Here is a 16,187-nt window from a genome sequence, read left to right on the forward strand (position 1 = left end):
GAGCCTTGAGACTAGAACCCATCTGTAAACATGTGTGTGTATGTGTGTGTGTGTATGTGTGTGTATGTGTGTGTATGTGTGTGTATGTGTGTGTATGTGTGTGTATGTGTGTGTATGTGTGTGTATGTGTGTGTGTGTGGAGGGTTGTGTCTGCGTCCCTCCTCACTGTGGGTGACAACCTGAGACGGAGATTGCGTGAAGGAGCGGGGCATGGATGAAGGTTTTTCCTCATGAGTTGTTGATGTCTTGGCTCTGACCCTCTCCCCTTCTCTTCCTCCCTCCGTCTCTCCATCCGCTCCCTCCATCCCCCTCAGCAACCCAAGGACTGCATGCGTCTGGACGAGACCATGCTGGTAAAGCAGCTTTTGCCGGAGATCTGCCACTTCATCCACACGTACCGCGAGGGTCACCAGCACGCCACCGAGCTGCGCAGCTCGGCCTCCGGGGTCCTCTTCTCCCTCAGCTGCAACAACTTCAGCGCCGTCTTCAGCCGCATCTCTACCAGGTAACACCACGCGGTCCCCTTCACCCGCCCCTGGGACACCTCCAGTTAGGACATGGGACATGTTAACGATATGCCTCTTCTATTCACTTTACCCTAATTCACACTACCAAGCCGAGCCGAACTGAGCTGGGCCAAGCTGAGCTGTACTGGGGCCGGCCTGATGAAGCATCCACTGTAGTTGCTGAAACAGTGCTGGAAAAGACAATGTGAAAAGAATATATCCGAGCCAGCTCAATACGGATGGGGTTGGCCCTGTAGTGTGTAAAGCCCCTTTAGTCAGGTCAGAGGCATAGGCCTACATGATGACCTGCACACTCCTCCATCAGCTTTCCCTCCCTTGATCCCTCTCTCCTTGAGAGGAGAGCTCCTACAGAGCCATCATCCATCTATGAAAAATAGAGATGGAGAGAAAGAGAGAGGGAGAGATTGAAGGGTGTGTCCGTCAGCCGCCTTCATGAAGTGGCTTTGTATTTGATGGAGTGATGTTCCCCTCTGGACATGGCCCATAAGGACCTGTCTGCAGAGGACATGACCGCATACACACACGTGTGTGTTCCAGACACACGTGTCTGCCTGTGTTTGGAGCTGTGCGTGTGTGTGTGTACATGTGCATGTCAGAGCTGTGTTTGTGTGTGTTTTGACCTGTGCATGTCAGAGCTGAGTGGTTTAGAGTGGGGAAAAAAACCCATCTGGTGTATCCATTAACCACTGGAGTTTATGAATAATTCGGTGAAGGTCAAAAAGCACAGCTTTTGTCTCCCTCCTCTCTGCACTGGTGTACCATTTGGTTTGAGGCAAGGGTAACGCCCAGCCTATGTGTCTGCTTGTGGTAGTTAGCACATGTTAACCCACAGTGATGCGGCTGACTGGCCAATGAGGGAGAGAGGCCCAGACCTGAGGAGGAGGAGGAGGAGGAGGAAGTGGCTGCTTATTAAAACATGAGGAGGATGTTAGGACGTGGGGAGAGTTGACCTCACCCTATCCTCCTCAGTGTCTCCTCTGCTTACAGTAGCTTTTACCTTGAAAGCATTGCCCATTCATCCAGACTGTTCCATGTCAGCCGCATGGGAAGGCAAAGCGCTGTCCGACCAGACCCAAAACTAAACCCTCGTTCTTAAGAGGCTTCTAGTCTTAACCACCTCACTGCGCCTGATTTCGAATTTCTCATTTGGGTTCACCATTTTTGATGCTCTACCTTTTTAAAGACAATTTGACACTACTTGATTAGAACATTTGAAGAGAAGAAACAATGAATGTCTGAGGAGCTACATTGAATGGCTGTCTTTGCTCTCCCCTAAATCCCAGGTTGCAAGAGCTCACCGTGTGTTCGGAAGACACAGTGGATGTCCATGACATTGAGCTAATCCAGTACATCAACGTGGACTGTACCAAGCTTAAAAAACTGCTCCAAGGTATATTATGCTCCTTTTTTTTTCACTCATGCAGTCTTATTTGTCTGTATCAGTTTGCTTAAACTCTTCACAAATGTGGTGTGTCATTGTTGATGTCATTGCCGTTCTTCCTCTCCTGCAGAGACAGTGTTTAAATTCAAAGCCCTCAAGAAACCAGCCCAACTGAGTGTCATCAACAGTTTGGAGAAGGTGAGTCTCTCTCTCTCTAGCTGTCTGAATACCCTCTGTCTCCACCTAGTGGTGGTCCTGCCTCCCCAGCCCAACTCCTCCTGTAAAGGGGCTGCAGAGTTTACAGAGAGCTCAGGCATCTGGATACACTTCAGTAAAGTCAGGACACCTCTGTTTACTCAGACTGTCTGGAGCTCACCAGAAGCCGGAGCTCTAAGCTAGTCGTGTGGCTCCATAGAGAGGATGTATAAACACATTCACTGTTTTATGACGTTCTACATATAAACACTCCCCCCACACGCCCTAATCTGAGTTTTAAATGAGTATTTGGATGATTTTATTGGCAGAGTATAAAGAAACATCCTGGCAAGTCGGTGTATCTGTTGATGGACCGCGCTGATACGACTCTCGCTCTCTCTCTCTTGACTTCCCTTCCCTTTCTCTCCCCTCAGGCCTTCTGGAACTGGGTGGAGAACTACCCAGATGAGTTCACCATGCTGTACCAGAGGCCACAGACAGACATGGCTGGTGAGTTAGACCTATGCTATAAAACAGGGCATGTTGCACCAAGGCACCTCAGATCCATATGAAGGATTCCTTCAAAGCCAATACAGGAAATAAACCTGTTATGCTTCTGCATAGCAAATAACCTTATTGTTTGCATTATTCCCACGCTGTGAAGCAGTGTTGCTGCTGGGTTGTGTTGATGGTATGGTATGTTGGCAGGTTTTTAGAGGAATAAGTTACAGCGTGTGTGTGTGTGTGTGTGTTAACCAGACTGTGCAGAGAAGCTGTTTGACCTGGTGGACAGCTTTGCTGAGAGTGCCAAGAGGAAGGCAGCTGTGTGGCCGCTACAGATCATCCTCCTCATCCTCTGTCCCAACATCACACAGGACCTCTCCCGAGAGCCAGTGGAAGACAGCAAGGTCAACAAGGTCAGACACACACACACACACGTCATGTAGGAGACATAAGGGAACAGACGGCTGATATGCTTTGTGTAAATCCTCATAGGTTGCTGGAGGCTATATGTTAACTTTGTGTACCTAACCTATATTCCAGTCAGACGTGTTAAAGTTTTAAACCTAAAACTTTTAAACCCCCCCCCCCCACAGAAACTGTTCCTGGAAAACCTGAGGAAGGCCCTGGCCGGCCATGGGGGCAGTAAACAGCTGACAGAGAGTGCTGCCATTGCCTGTGTGAAACTCTGCAAGGCCTCCACCTACATCAACTGGGAGGACCACTCTGTCATCTTCCTCCTGGTGCAGTCCATCGTAGTGGACCTCAAGGTCAGTCCCATTCATACTGTCCTATTCAGTGTAGCTGACCCTGGCCCCTGGACCAGACTTAGTTGGGGCGCCTTTAGGGCCCTTTTTTCCCTGACACTCATGGACTTAATCACACTTTCAATAGAAAATCTCCATTGAAGACACTTTTTTTTTTGTCTGGGATTAGGCTTAATCTAAGTCTGGGAAACCGGCCTTTAAGGTACAGGTTTACAACTCTTTATTGTTCAATCACCAATGGTCATCACCACCGGCGCTCCCTTTTGTGTGTTTTGCTCTCAGGCCCTGCTCTTTAATCCAGTCAAGCCGTTCTCCAGAGGGGCAGGCAGCCAGAACGCAGACGTGGACCTCATGATCGACTGCTTCGTCTCCTGTTTCCGCATCAACCCCCACAACAATCAGCACTTTAAGGTCTGTGCCACCTGTCAACCCCCTCGTCTGCATGGCTTAGATCGGTGATGGCCACATACTGTCAATACATATTTATAGTTCAATGTGTGATGGGCGGGGATCGAACCACCGGGGTCACCCACGTGGAAGACACAAGTGTCTACCATTAGGCCAAGGTCCGAGGTTCTCACTTGAGTTAATGTGTCTCATACAGGGCTACCTCATCACAAGAGCGTGATTCCAAGTCGCCTCTGCTGCAAAAAGCACAATAGCAACTGCAATGATGATGAAACCACACCACATATAAGGCTTGAGTTCAGTCCAGATTAGTTGTTATAGGTGAAGAGAATAGTTTGTGTACCTGTGTATGGATTGAGTGACCTCTGTTTGATTTGTGTCTCTCTCTTTCTCTGTCTTTATCTCTCCTCCTCCTCCTCCCCAGGTCTGCCTGGCGTCATCCTCCCCTCCCACCTTTCACTTTGTCCTGGTCAACTCCCTGCACAGAATCATCACTAACGTAAGTTTGAGCTCATATGGTCTCATCCTCTCTATTTTCGGGATTAGGAATCGTAAATGCTAACTGGGATGCTTGGGAAGGCCTAACTCTGATGTCACCCCATTGAAGTTTGATATTTAAAGCAGTTAAGGTACAGGTTAGAGTTATGGTTAAGGGTCATCCCAAGATCCCACTTAGCATCTACCGTTTAGGAATCAGTGATCCTTAAAAAAAAATATTTAAAAAAAGCATGCAAAGTACAGTGGAATACTGTGGGCATTCTGGGAACTCCTACAGTAGAATGGCTAGTCAGGGTTAGCATGTGCCCTTTGGGACTCTTTGTATATGATGTCACTATCCCTGGGCTGACTCATACACACACACACTTGGCTGTACTACATTAGCTTAAGATCCACTACTATCTAGCCATGTCGAGAGAGGAAGTGATACAGACGTGTGTGTGTGTGTGTGTGTCAATGGGAAGTGCTTGAGGGCAGATTTCATACAACGCCCTTTTTATTAGCCCTCTATGAGTCTTAGAGACTGTGTGTGTGTGTGTGTGTGTGTGTGTGTGTGTGTGTGTGTGTGTGTGTGTGTGTGTGTGTGTGTGTGTGTGTGTGTGTGTGTGTGTGTGTGTGTGTGTGAGAAAGAGAGAGTAAGAGTGTGACTGTAGATCTCCCCCACCCAAAGGGCTTCCTGTCTGTGAGCAGAAGTCAGAGGCTGCTTTTGTTCCTGTGTGTCTGTGTGGGTGAGACAGAGGGGGAGAGGGGGGGGGGGGTGTACAGCCCTCCATCTTTCTCCCCCTCCAGGCAAACTGGAGAAGTCCATTGATTCCTCCGCCCCAAAGAAGCCTATAGGCCTCAAGGCCTTATGTTTGTGTCTGAGAATTCCATGGGTTTGGCTTTGTCTGCGAGCTCCACTATGCTCCAAGTCCCTGTGGAAACTAAGGGTGTTGAATGTAACCTTCCATTCTCCTGTTGCAGTCTCCATTGGACTGGTGGCCCAAGATTGACGCCGTGTACTGCTACTCCGGAGAGCTGCGCATCATGTTCTCGGAGACGCTGGGCCGCGTGATGCAGGGCTGCAGCACACACGCTCCCCTCCGCATGACTCCGGTAAGACACAACTAACTAGCCCCCTGCCTCTGTGGGGGCAGACTGAACACACACACACACACACACACACACAGAAAACACACATTCTATTGCATCAGTGTACACCAAGTGTGGAAAAACAATACACTTTCACACAAAAAAGAATATAAATATAAAGGTACAACTTGTTTTCTACTCTCAAACACATACATTAACATATTGGCACAATAAACTAAGGGCCATAAACTAACCTCTCACTCCCCTGTCCTTTTGTATGAGTGTGTATATATGTACGAGCGTGTGTGTGGCTCATCTTATGGAGGTGGAGGACGGCAGAGGGACAACCTCTCTGACAACATTGACTGGGTGGTGCTTTGTCTTCTGCTTCTTTTCTCTCTCTCTCTCTCTCTCTCTCTCCTTCACCCCTTTTTATTTCCTTTCCTTTTGAATTGCTTTCTTTTTTGAACTGGCTGCTGCCGCTCACTAACTCAGACGCCAACCAGTCACTGTTTTGCATGGCAGTGGGCTTCTGTCGCTGTAAGTATAACTGCCACCAACCAACTCCACTCCTCCTGACCCCCCTCTCTGCAAAGCTGACCCCTAACCTCTGACCCCTGCCCTGAGCCCCCTCACACTGCCACAGATACGAGAGAGAGAGAGCCCCCCTGTCCTCGTCCGCCTCCTCTGTGCTGGGTTCTCCCACACTCTCCATCTCATCTGTATGCTAGCTCCTGGAGCATGCTTTTGGTACTCCTTTCCCTCAGTGTCTCATGTTAAAGGATCATGAAGGGTGTCTCAGCTGGGGAATGCTCAGTGTGACTGGTAAACACTGCTAGTAGACTGAACTATTCGTAAGAATAGACAAAGTTCAAGTCCTGCTTAGAGAGGGTTTTCACTCACGTAGAATTGGGAGTTTAGTTCCTAATATGGAGGATCCAATAAGGCACCAGCAAATCTTGAGTGCTTTCCGCTTTAAAAGATGATAATTTGATCACTGTTCTATGGGTACTCATCCCTGTGGAGGGATGGTGTAGGGAGAGGGATTGGGTTGGAAGGGTAAATGGCAAAGCTGAACATGCAGCCACTTCTGTCTTTCAAATGCTGTTCAGTTCATGTCTTTGAGTTGGGTGCCATCTCGGTGAAGACCTGTGTGTGTGTGTGGCCTGACTCCATCATGGTGGTCCATGATGGTATAGGTATGGCCTACAGGCTGCTGTGCTGTCTGTCAGTCTGGTTGCCCTCCTCCTGTTTCATGGCCCACCCATGAAACAGCTTCTCTCTCCTGGTTTGGGTGTGCACCTTGACCCCATGACCCTTTCTCCTGACAGCTCCTTTGATCCTTGTGATGTGGGTCTGTGCTGTTCTTTATCTCTTAACGCTCGGCGTGTGTAATTAAAATGGTTGCGATAGTCTGCTTCTCTGTGTGTCTCTCCCCTCTCCTTCAGTCCTCCTCCTGCTCTCCCCTCTCCCCTCTCTCCTCCACTGTACGGCTGCCCTTCATCCAGTTGACTGGCACTGCTTTAACAGCCAATCTCCATGTGTGTCTGTGTCTCAGAGTCTGACCTTCAAGGAGAAGATGACGAGTCTGAAGTTCAAAGAGAAGACCACAGACCTGGACACACGGAGCCATAAATACCTGCTGCTAGCCCTGGTCAAACTCATCCACGGCGACCCCAAGCTCATGCTGCATGTATGTTAAGTCTTTATTCTGTTCACTTTATCTTCCTGCCAAGAAACAAACATGTGTTGCTGTTCTGAGGATGCTGTATGTGTAACTTTTGATCAGAGTTTTACTTGGCTGTGTTGTAACTCTCCAAAAGGTCTGTTGGACCAACGCATCAAACTTTTACCCAACAGAAAGACCACCAGAAACTGGCGGCAAATAGCCATTGGTTTTTACCTCACATCAATTATTTCCCACTGCACTGCACCACACGTTTCTGAATTTGAAGCCAGTTGTGTGATTTGCTCAAATCTAAATTCAGTCCCACCAAGGCTAGGTTTGAGTCGTTGTTATTAGAGGCTTTTATGCACTGTGCGCAATAGCCTGGGGACGAAGTTACTCTGCAATTAAAGTGATATGTTGGGTTAAGGGATTATCAGGTTTAAGACCACTTTACAAGGTTGGATTTGGTGAAATTAGTGTGAAGTGTTTGGGTAGGAGTTTAAAAAGTATTACTTTAAGTCATAAGCTGGTTTAGGATTTAGCAAAGACTATGACGAACAAGTGTAGGCTCAACTGGAAAAGCCACTCCTGTCTAGGTTTTCTGTCTGTATATATTTGTGTGGTTTGTACACATTTTGAAGTGTGTGTGTGTGTTTCAGAATCCTGGAAAGCAGGGCCAGGAGATCCAAAGCAGCACCGTAGAGCTGATCACAGGCCTGGTGCAGCTGGTGCCTATGGCCAATATGGGGGAGATATCACAGGAGGCCATGGAGGTGAGGCCTCTCTTTCCCCTCGTCTCTAGTTTCCATCACTGTCCCCTTTTTAGTTCACATGATGAGTGATTGAATGGTGACACAAACTTACCATAGCCAAATTCCAAAGCAACTCATACATTGCAGATATTAAATCCATTGGTCTCTCATTGACTCACTCTGTTCTTCTGTACCAGGCCCTCTTGGTCTTGCATCAACCAGAGACCATTGAGCTGTGGAACCCAGATGCACCTATCGAGACCTTCTGGGACATCAGGTAAACACTGTACCACGCCTTAACGTCCTGCCATCATCACCTTGGCCTGTAGATGGAGGTTGATCCTGGTTTGACTGTATACTGACTGGCTGTTCCATCCTGCAGCTCCCAGGTCCTCTTCTTCATCTGCAAGAAGCTCATTGGCCACCAGATGATCAACAGCACAGAGATCCTCAAGTGGCTGAGGGAGATCCTCATCTGCAGGAACAAGTTCCTCCTCCGGAACAAGGTGAGGCATGGCATTGTGGGTAATGTAGTCCTATATACACTCACCGGCCACTTTATTAGGTACACCTTGCTAGTACAGGGTTGGACCCCCTTTTGCCTTCAGAACTGCCTTAATTCTTTCTGGCATAGATTCAACAAGGTGCCCGAAACATTCCTCAGAGATTTTGGTCCATATTAACATGATGGCATCATTGCTGCAGATTTGTCGGCTGCACATCCATGATGCAAATTTCCCGTTCCACCACATCCCAAAGGTGCTCTATTGGATTGAGATCTGGTGACTGGGGAGGCCATTGGAGTACAGTGAACTCATTGTCATGTTCAAGAAACCAGTTTGAGATGATGTGAGCTTTGTAACATGGTGCGTTATCCTGCTGGAAATAGCCATTAGAAGATGGGTACACTGTGGTCATAAAGGTCAGGAACAATACTCAGGTAGGCTGTGGCGTTTAAACAATGCTCAATTGGTACTAAGGGGCCCAAAGTGTCCCAAGAAAATATCCCCCAAACCATTAGATATTTGCGTTAACGAGCAGTTGAACAGGTGTACCTAATAAAGTGGCCGGTGAGTGTATGTGCTTCTAGTTCAGTGGTCGAACTTAAAAACTCCAAAACTTTCCTCGATTCCTCATCCTCACGTCCTCTCTCCTCACCTCCTTCTCAAAAACCACATTGGAGCAGGTCTGAGGGGAGGAACCCAAGACTTTCCCTTCCAATGAAAAGGAGGGTGAGAATAGAGGACACAAGGAATCAAGGAAAGACTTTTCGAAATGTAGCCAATGTGTCTTTTGAATGGCTTTTAACCCATTTGCTCCTTCTCGGTCCTCCAGGATCGCGCCACCCTGGGCAGCGGCATTCCCATCTGCAGGCAGGCCCAGACCAAGCTGGAGGTGTGTCTCTACATGTTTCTGTGGAGCCCGGACATGGAAGCCGTGCTGGTGGCCATGTCCTGTTTCCGCCACCTGTGTGAAGAGGCAGACATCCGCTGTGGGGTAGACGAGGTCCCGGTGCAGACCATACTGCCCAACTACAACACCTTCATCGAGTTTGCCTCCGTCAGCAACATGATGTCCACAGGTAAGGGCTGCATGCACTACTTTTCCTTTTTTGAAGGGGGAGTCGAAACTGTATATGTCAAATACTTGTAAACAGATTATAAGCGAATGATGGCGTGTGTATTTATACCTCCACTAGAGGGCAATCACAGTATGCATAATGCTGAGATCCAGATGTTGGTTGTCCTCCGGCAGAGGCTCATCTCAAGTGTGTGTGTGTGTGTGTGTGTGTGTGTGTGTGTGTGTTTCAGGTCGTTCTGCCCTGCAGAAAAGAGTAATGGCACTGTTGAGGAGGATAGAACACCCTACTGCAGGAAACACAGAAGTGAGTGGTGTCGTCTGCTGTGTAGTCCATCCAGAGAAACAGTCTGTGTGTGTGTCAGCCTGATGGATGACCATGAAGAACAATGTTCCATGTTACATTAACTTATCATTGTTTTACATTCTTACCCCAGGCTTGGGAGGACACACATGCAAAATGGGAGCAGGCGACCAAATTAATACTCACCCACCCGAAAACAAAGCTCGAGGACGGTCAGGTAAGTACTTCACTTGCTCTTACATGTAACTCTTGATGCACATCAACAACATAGCTATGTCAAGTGAGGTCTGTCATTTTTGGTTGTGGAATCGATCGTATTGTCTGCAGGCTTCTCATGGGTTCTCCTTTTGTCTGTCTCTCTCTGGTAGGAGTGGATCAACATGACGGGCTTCCTGTGCGCTCTGGGCGGGGTGTGCCTGCAACAGCGGAGCGCCCCCGGCCTGGCCACCTACAGCCCCCCCATGGGCCCCCTGAGTGAGAGGAAGGGCTCCATGATCTCCATGGGCTCGTGCGAGGGCAACACGGAGACGCCGCTGGGGCGCTTCATCGACCGCCTGCTCTCCCTGATGGTGTGCAGCCATGAGAAGGGCGTGCAGATCCGCACCAACGTCAAAGACCTGGTGGGCCTGGAGCTCAGTCCCGCCCTCTACCCCATGCTCTTCAACAAGCTCAAGAACAGCATCAGCCGCTTCTTCGACGCACAGGGGCCGGTGAGAGAAATGAACACACACACACTCTCTCACTGAGGCACATACCTTATCCACCCTCAGTCTTTATACAGTCACACCAACATGATCATAAAACATGAATAAGGGTTATATCCATGGTCATCTTTGGGTCCCCTGTTTGGTAAACTGAAGTGTGTGTGTGTTTGCAGGTCCCCATCAACGACACTAACACCCAGTTTGTGGAGCAGACCATCGCCATCATGAAGAACCTGCTAGACAACCACACAGAAGGCAGCTCGGAGCACCTGGGCATGGCCAGTATAGAGACCATGATGCTCAATCTGGTCAGGTGAGAACACACACACACACCCTCTCCTCTCTTCTTCCCCACCCCCCCCTCAGAATATACAGAATGGGTGAGGAGGAGAAGCTGTGTGCCCCTATTCTGATCCCCCATGCCCTGTGTGGACAGGTACGTGCGTATCCTGGGGAACATGGTCCATGCCATCCAGATCAAGACCAAGCTATGCCAGCTGGTGGAGGTGATGATGGAGAGACGAGACGACCTCTCCTTCTGCCAAGAGATGAAATTCAGGTGAGGTCATCCTCCTGGAATATAGACTACACATCGGGAGGTGTATTTCCCTCCTTCCCTTCCTGACATGCTGATGATTATGGGACTGACCCTCTCCTCTCCATGACAGGAACAAAATGGTGGAGTACCTGACAGACTGGGTGATGGGCACCTCCAACCAGGCAGCTGATGATGATGTCAAGTGTCTTACCAGGTACACTGCTGCCCCCTGTCTGTATACTTTTGTAATTCCCACCAAGTTGAGGTGAATATGATTTAATGTAAAGAAAAGAAAAGGCAGCAATAAAGTCCTGGGGTGCATTCACGAACCGTGTGCGGTTGATTCATTTTTGCCTTGCACCGGTTACATTTTTAAAAACTTTTGTGCATATTACTTTTCAACGCTTGAAAACGAGCTCATGGCCTTGACCTCTAACCCCTGACCTGTGCCCTGTGGTGTGTGTGTCTAGGGACCTGGACCAGGCCAGTATGGAGGCGGTGGTGTCTCTACTGGCGGGCCTGCCCCTTCAGCCAGAGGAGGGAGACGGTGTGGAGCTGATGGAGGCCAAGTCCCAGCTGTTCCTCAAGTATGCACACTCTCCTCCCCTCGTCACTCACTACCACCTCAGACCACAGTGCATACGCCTGGGATACTCCCCTCTCACACACTACTGATAAAAACTCCTAGAAGATAAAAGTTTGCGGTTTAGCCAATAGAGAGTTCAAAACCCAGAGTGCAGTTCAATTATTTAATCCCAAGATGCATCAGCTGAATACACACAGAACTCCTTATGTACTCCTATGACAACCCCGCCCCAAGATTTAAACTTGTAGAAGGAACTTTGTCTATTAACTCTGTCCTGTTGACCCTGACCTCTAGGTTTGTTTGACAGTTTCAAGTGTACTTCCCAGAAGTCCTTTAATAGGTCTTTGCAATCTGTCACTACTTATTTTAGTATCAGGACGACCATTTTGTTTTGCCCATAAGGTTCCATCACTGATCCAAACATTGAAATAAGAGTCATTTCACAAGCACAAGAGTTCATGTTTCTTGACTGTAGCTGTGTAGCATCCATGCGTGCGTGCAGCTTCCACTGTCTTGCACATCATTATCAATGACAATGCGCACTTTCTGATGATTGAGATGATTTCGAATGAAGTTTTATTTGCTTTATTTGTTGTATGCTTGAATTACCTGTCTTTTAAATATTGATTTTTTTATTTTTATTTTTTATTGTGGATGCCGTTCAACCAAATAAATGTCCCTCTTGGGGATGATAAAGACTTCACTTGACTCCCCCTGTCCTACCCTGCCCTGTGTCTTCTCTCAGGTACTTCACCCTGTTTATGAACCTGCTGAATGACTGCAGTGAGGTGGAGGATGACGGGCAGCAGGTGGCAGGGAGGAAGAGGGGCATGTCACGGCGCCTGGCGTCCCTCAGGCACTGCACGGTCCTGGCCATGTCCAACCTGCTCAACGCCAATGTGGACAGTGGCCTCATGCACTCCATCGGTCAGTCTGGAAACCACACACACACACACTCATCAGGAATGAAACTTAGGATCATTCTGTGGTTGGCTGCTGCAAGTATGCATATTTAGCCGTAATGTGAATTAAGATTATTAGCTCCAGTGGATTCATTGGATTCAGTGTTCATTTTCTCTAATACCTCTAATACCACACTGACTTGTGGTTGGTTTAATGTGGTTTAAACAATGCCTGCCCATGTTGGGAGTAAAAGTATTCTCCTGCTGTCTGACCTTTCTCAGAATGGAATGTTTTCTCTCTTTGTCTTTCTCTCTCTCTCCCCCTTTTTCTTTCCTTACAGGGATGATGATGGTGATGTCCTGAGTGGTTAGGTGTTTATGGAATGCATTGTTGTGTTGATCCAATAAAGGGGATTTTCAATTCACTCTCTCTCTCTCTCTCTCTCTCTCTCTCTCTGTCTGTAGGTCTGGGCTACCATAAGGACCTGCAGACGCGTGCTACCTTCATGGAGGTGCTGACTAAGATCTTGCAGCAGGGGACGGAGTTTGACACGTTGGCAGAGACGGTTCTGGCCGACCGCTTCGAGAGGCTGGTGGAGCTGGTCACCATGATGGGAGACCAGGGGGAGCTGCCCATTGCCATGGCACTGGCCAATGTAGTGCCCTGCTCTCAGTGGGTATGTACTCCCAAACCAAGCCTCCCTAGTCCTACCCATGTGACCTTTCACCTTTTGTTTGTGCCTTGAATGGTATTAAGGAATATCACTTCAAACAAATGATAAAAAATATAACGCACAATTCCTCATATAATTCCACAATTCCTCGTTCCACTTGTACAATGCACACATGTGGATGTGTGTCAACATTGTTACGTGTGGGAGCTCGGTCAGTAACAGTGTGGCTATGCTGTCATGTTCTTCTCAGGACGAGCTGGCTCGGGTGCTGGTGACACTGTTTGACTCGCGGCACCTCCTCTACCAGCTGCTGTGGAACATGTTCTCCAAGGAGGTGGAGCTGGCCGACTCCATGCAGACGCTCTTCAGAGGGAACAGCTTGGCCAGCAAAATCATGACCTTCTGTTTTAAGGTACAATGTAGGACTAGTCTCCCTGTTCCTGCTCGATGTGTTCTGCTGACTCTTTTAAAAATGATGCACATTCCTGCTCTCTGACAAAGGCCTATTTTTCCTTCCAAGATAGCTCAGAAATAGTGTGTGTGTGAGTAACCCCCATCTTTGCTGTGTTCCAGGTGTATGGGGCCACGTACCTACAGAAGCTGCTGGAGCCCCTCCTCAGGGGGGTCATCACAGCCCCAGAGTGGCAGCTGATCAGCTTTGAGGTGGACCCCACCAGGTAACACACCCAAACACACCAGGGATATACACTACATCCAGTCTGAGCCCCCTATCTCCTGCTGCCCCTCTCTAGTCTGTAGGTGACTGGTACCGTGTGTGTGTGTGTCCGTGTGTCCGTCCTGCAGACTGGAGCAGGCTGAGATCTTGGAAGAGAACCAGAGGAACCTGCTGCAGATCACCAACCGTTTCTTCCTGGCCATCATCAACTCCTCCACCGAATTCCCCCCTCAGCTGCGCAGTGTGTGCCACTGCCTGTTCCAGGTACACACCACAGAGCCTGACCTCCAACCCCCCCTTTCCCTCCTTCTCCACTAGGTTGTGAGAACTCCTCAACCATTAGACACAGGGTCCATACTGTACATCAGTGATCCTCACTCCTGTCCAAGCTTAACAATGTCACACCTGATTCAGCTATCAAGCTTTTGAAGATCAGTTCATTAGTTCAATCAGGTGTGATGGCACTTGGCTGGGACAAAAAAACAGGACCCAATGCTGCTATGCCAGGACCAGGATTGAGTATCACATGTCAGAGCCCCATGCTTTTTCTGTAATGGCCTCTACACCACCAAGATATCAGGAAGACCATTATACCCTAGGTCAATTGTACTACATCACAAGGTGATCTGCGAGTAGGCAAACCCTAAATGCGAGCTTTTATGCAGTGTGTGTGTGTGTCATACTGTGTGTAATAGTTATTGTGCCTTGTGTGCTTGTTTGTGGTGAGTGTCTGTGTGTGTCTGTGTGTGTGTGTCGTGACTTTTTTGTGCCCATTTCTGTTCTGTAGGCAACTTGCCACTCTCTACTGAATAAAGCCACAGTTAAAGAGAAAAAGGAAAGCAAAAAAGCAGTAAGTTCAGAGAACCTTCTCCATAGCCACTCTCTTTGACAGAAAGGGACAGTAATTCACACTTCTGCTGTACTTTCACCCTAAAACTACTCTACACTCCCGCCCTCCTTACAATCATCACTCAAGATCCCACTACTAATCCTTGACTCCCGAACAAGCCTTTTATCCTTCGATTTTTCAATTAACGCTCACCACAAAACGACCTGGTGACACTGGTGGAGCTGTTCCTCTCCACTGCTCCTCTGTGCTCTTGCTTTTGTGGTCTGGGGGTTTTTGGGAGGTGGTTCTGCTATGACTATGGGGGTCGGTGGCAACGGTTCTGTATTATGGGTCAAGGAGCAGTTTTTTGCACTTCATATTTACAGACTGTATCGTAAGTCTTCTGGTAGACTCATAGGTTGCAATGTCATATTGGCATTTTAGTTAATGTGGAAGCATCCATAGTACCCTCTGTTGATGGCAGTGATGGAGCTGGAGAGGACTGGGAAAATGGGCGACCTTTCAAAGCAATCTTACACAGTAGGTCATAAATGGCAACTTGTGTTATCACAACAGCAATCAAACATGACTTTTCTACAAGGCTGCATTATCTTTTACAGCCTGGATAAGTCCACTGCTGCCAACCCCCCATTAGATAGACTTGGGGTACAGCAGATGAGATTCAAACGCGTAGTTATGCCTCGTCAAGCGTGCTTGTACACCTCACAATGACTTACTGGATTTGGGGATGGGGGGTGGAGGGGTGTTCTTTTCATTTTGTCACTTTGATTTGGTCAATCAGAACATGGAGGGGGTTGAGTTGAACATTCCCCAGTTGTTTCTCTCAGGATGTTTTTATTCTGTTCTAGTGGTTAGGAATGATCCCAAGATTCCCCTCTCTCTCTTTTTGAGGTTTCCAAGTGCCTTGCTTTCCTTTTTTATCTCTTAACTAATTTTTGAAGTGGGCCTAATGGTGTGAATGTGGAGGTGGTGGTCGATGTGGCTATCGTATGTCATCTACACTGTGGTGTATTATGTCTCTCCCTCCTGACTCTCTTCCCATATCTTGCTCTGAGTGACCATGCCTCTCTACCTCTCACCTCTCTCCTAACAAAACCTCATTCCTCATTCTGACCATCCCTCCTACAACACCCTCACACCCAGGTGGTCAGCCAGCGTTTTCCTCAGAACAGCATCGGGGCGGTAGGCAGTGCCATGTTCCTGCGCTTCATCAACCAGCCATAGTGTCACCTTACGAGGCTGGGATCCTGGACAAGAAGCCTCCTCCCAGGGTAGAGCGAGGCCTCAAGCTCATGTCCAAGGTAAAAGGGAACAGCAGTCCTTCCCAGGCCAGAGCTACTAGTCCTAGTGGGATGGGTTTATTTATTTATGCCAATGCCACATGGCAGAACTGAGGATCGTTGTTGTTGTTGTTATTGTTATTGTCTCATGGCTCTATCTCTCTCCTCCAGATCCTGCAGAGCATCGCCAACCACGTTTTATTCACCAAAGAGGAGCACATGAGGCCTTTCAACGACTTTGTCAAAAGCAACTTCGATGCAGCTAGACGGTAAGACAACAAACATGAGAACAAGCGCTCTTCTCTCTCAAAGATGGATTAACAGCT

General features: G+C 48.3%; 1 protein-coding gene across 1 annotated transcript in view; it reads left to right on the forward strand.

Annotated features, from left to right (window-relative positions):
- Positions 1-16,187, forward strand: part of nf1b (neurofibromin 1b) — a 49,117-nt gene that overhangs the window by 5,593 nt on the left and 27,337 nt on the right. Inside the window, 30 exon segments of the mRNA XM_083695704.1 lie at positions 315-505; positions 1,811-1,917; positions 2,039-2,106; positions 2,538-2,613; positions 2,863-3,020; positions 3,201-3,374; positions 3,654-3,782; positions 4,204-4,278; positions 5,241-5,372; positions 6,907-7,041; positions 7,677-7,790; positions 7,967-8,046; positions 8,152-8,275; positions 9,105-9,351; positions 9,581-9,654; positions 9,785-9,868; positions 10,020-10,361; positions 10,529-10,668; positions 10,792-10,914; positions 11,024-11,107; positions 11,364-11,480; positions 12,225-12,406; positions 12,847-13,058; positions 13,306-13,467; positions 13,629-13,732; positions 13,860-13,995; positions 14,519-14,581; positions 15,725-15,791; positions 15,794-15,882; positions 16,033-16,130. Coding sequence (XP_083551830.1) covers positions 315-505; positions 1,811-1,917; positions 2,039-2,106; positions 2,538-2,613; positions 2,863-3,020; positions 3,201-3,374; positions 3,654-3,782; positions 4,204-4,278; positions 5,241-5,372; positions 6,907-7,041; positions 7,677-7,790; positions 7,967-8,046; positions 8,152-8,275; positions 9,105-9,351; positions 9,581-9,654; positions 9,785-9,868; positions 10,020-10,361; positions 10,529-10,668; positions 10,792-10,914; positions 11,024-11,107; positions 11,364-11,480; positions 12,225-12,406; positions 12,847-13,058; positions 13,306-13,467; positions 13,629-13,732; positions 13,860-13,995; positions 14,519-14,581; positions 15,725-15,791; positions 15,794-15,882; positions 16,033-16,130 — 3,887 coding nt within the window.

Source organism: Argentina silus, assembly GCF_951799395.1.
Source record: "Argentina silus genome assembly, chromosome: 2".
NCBI classification, from domain to species: domain Eukaryota; kingdom Metazoa; phylum Chordata; class Actinopteri; order Argentiniformes; family Argentinidae; genus Argentina; species Argentina silus.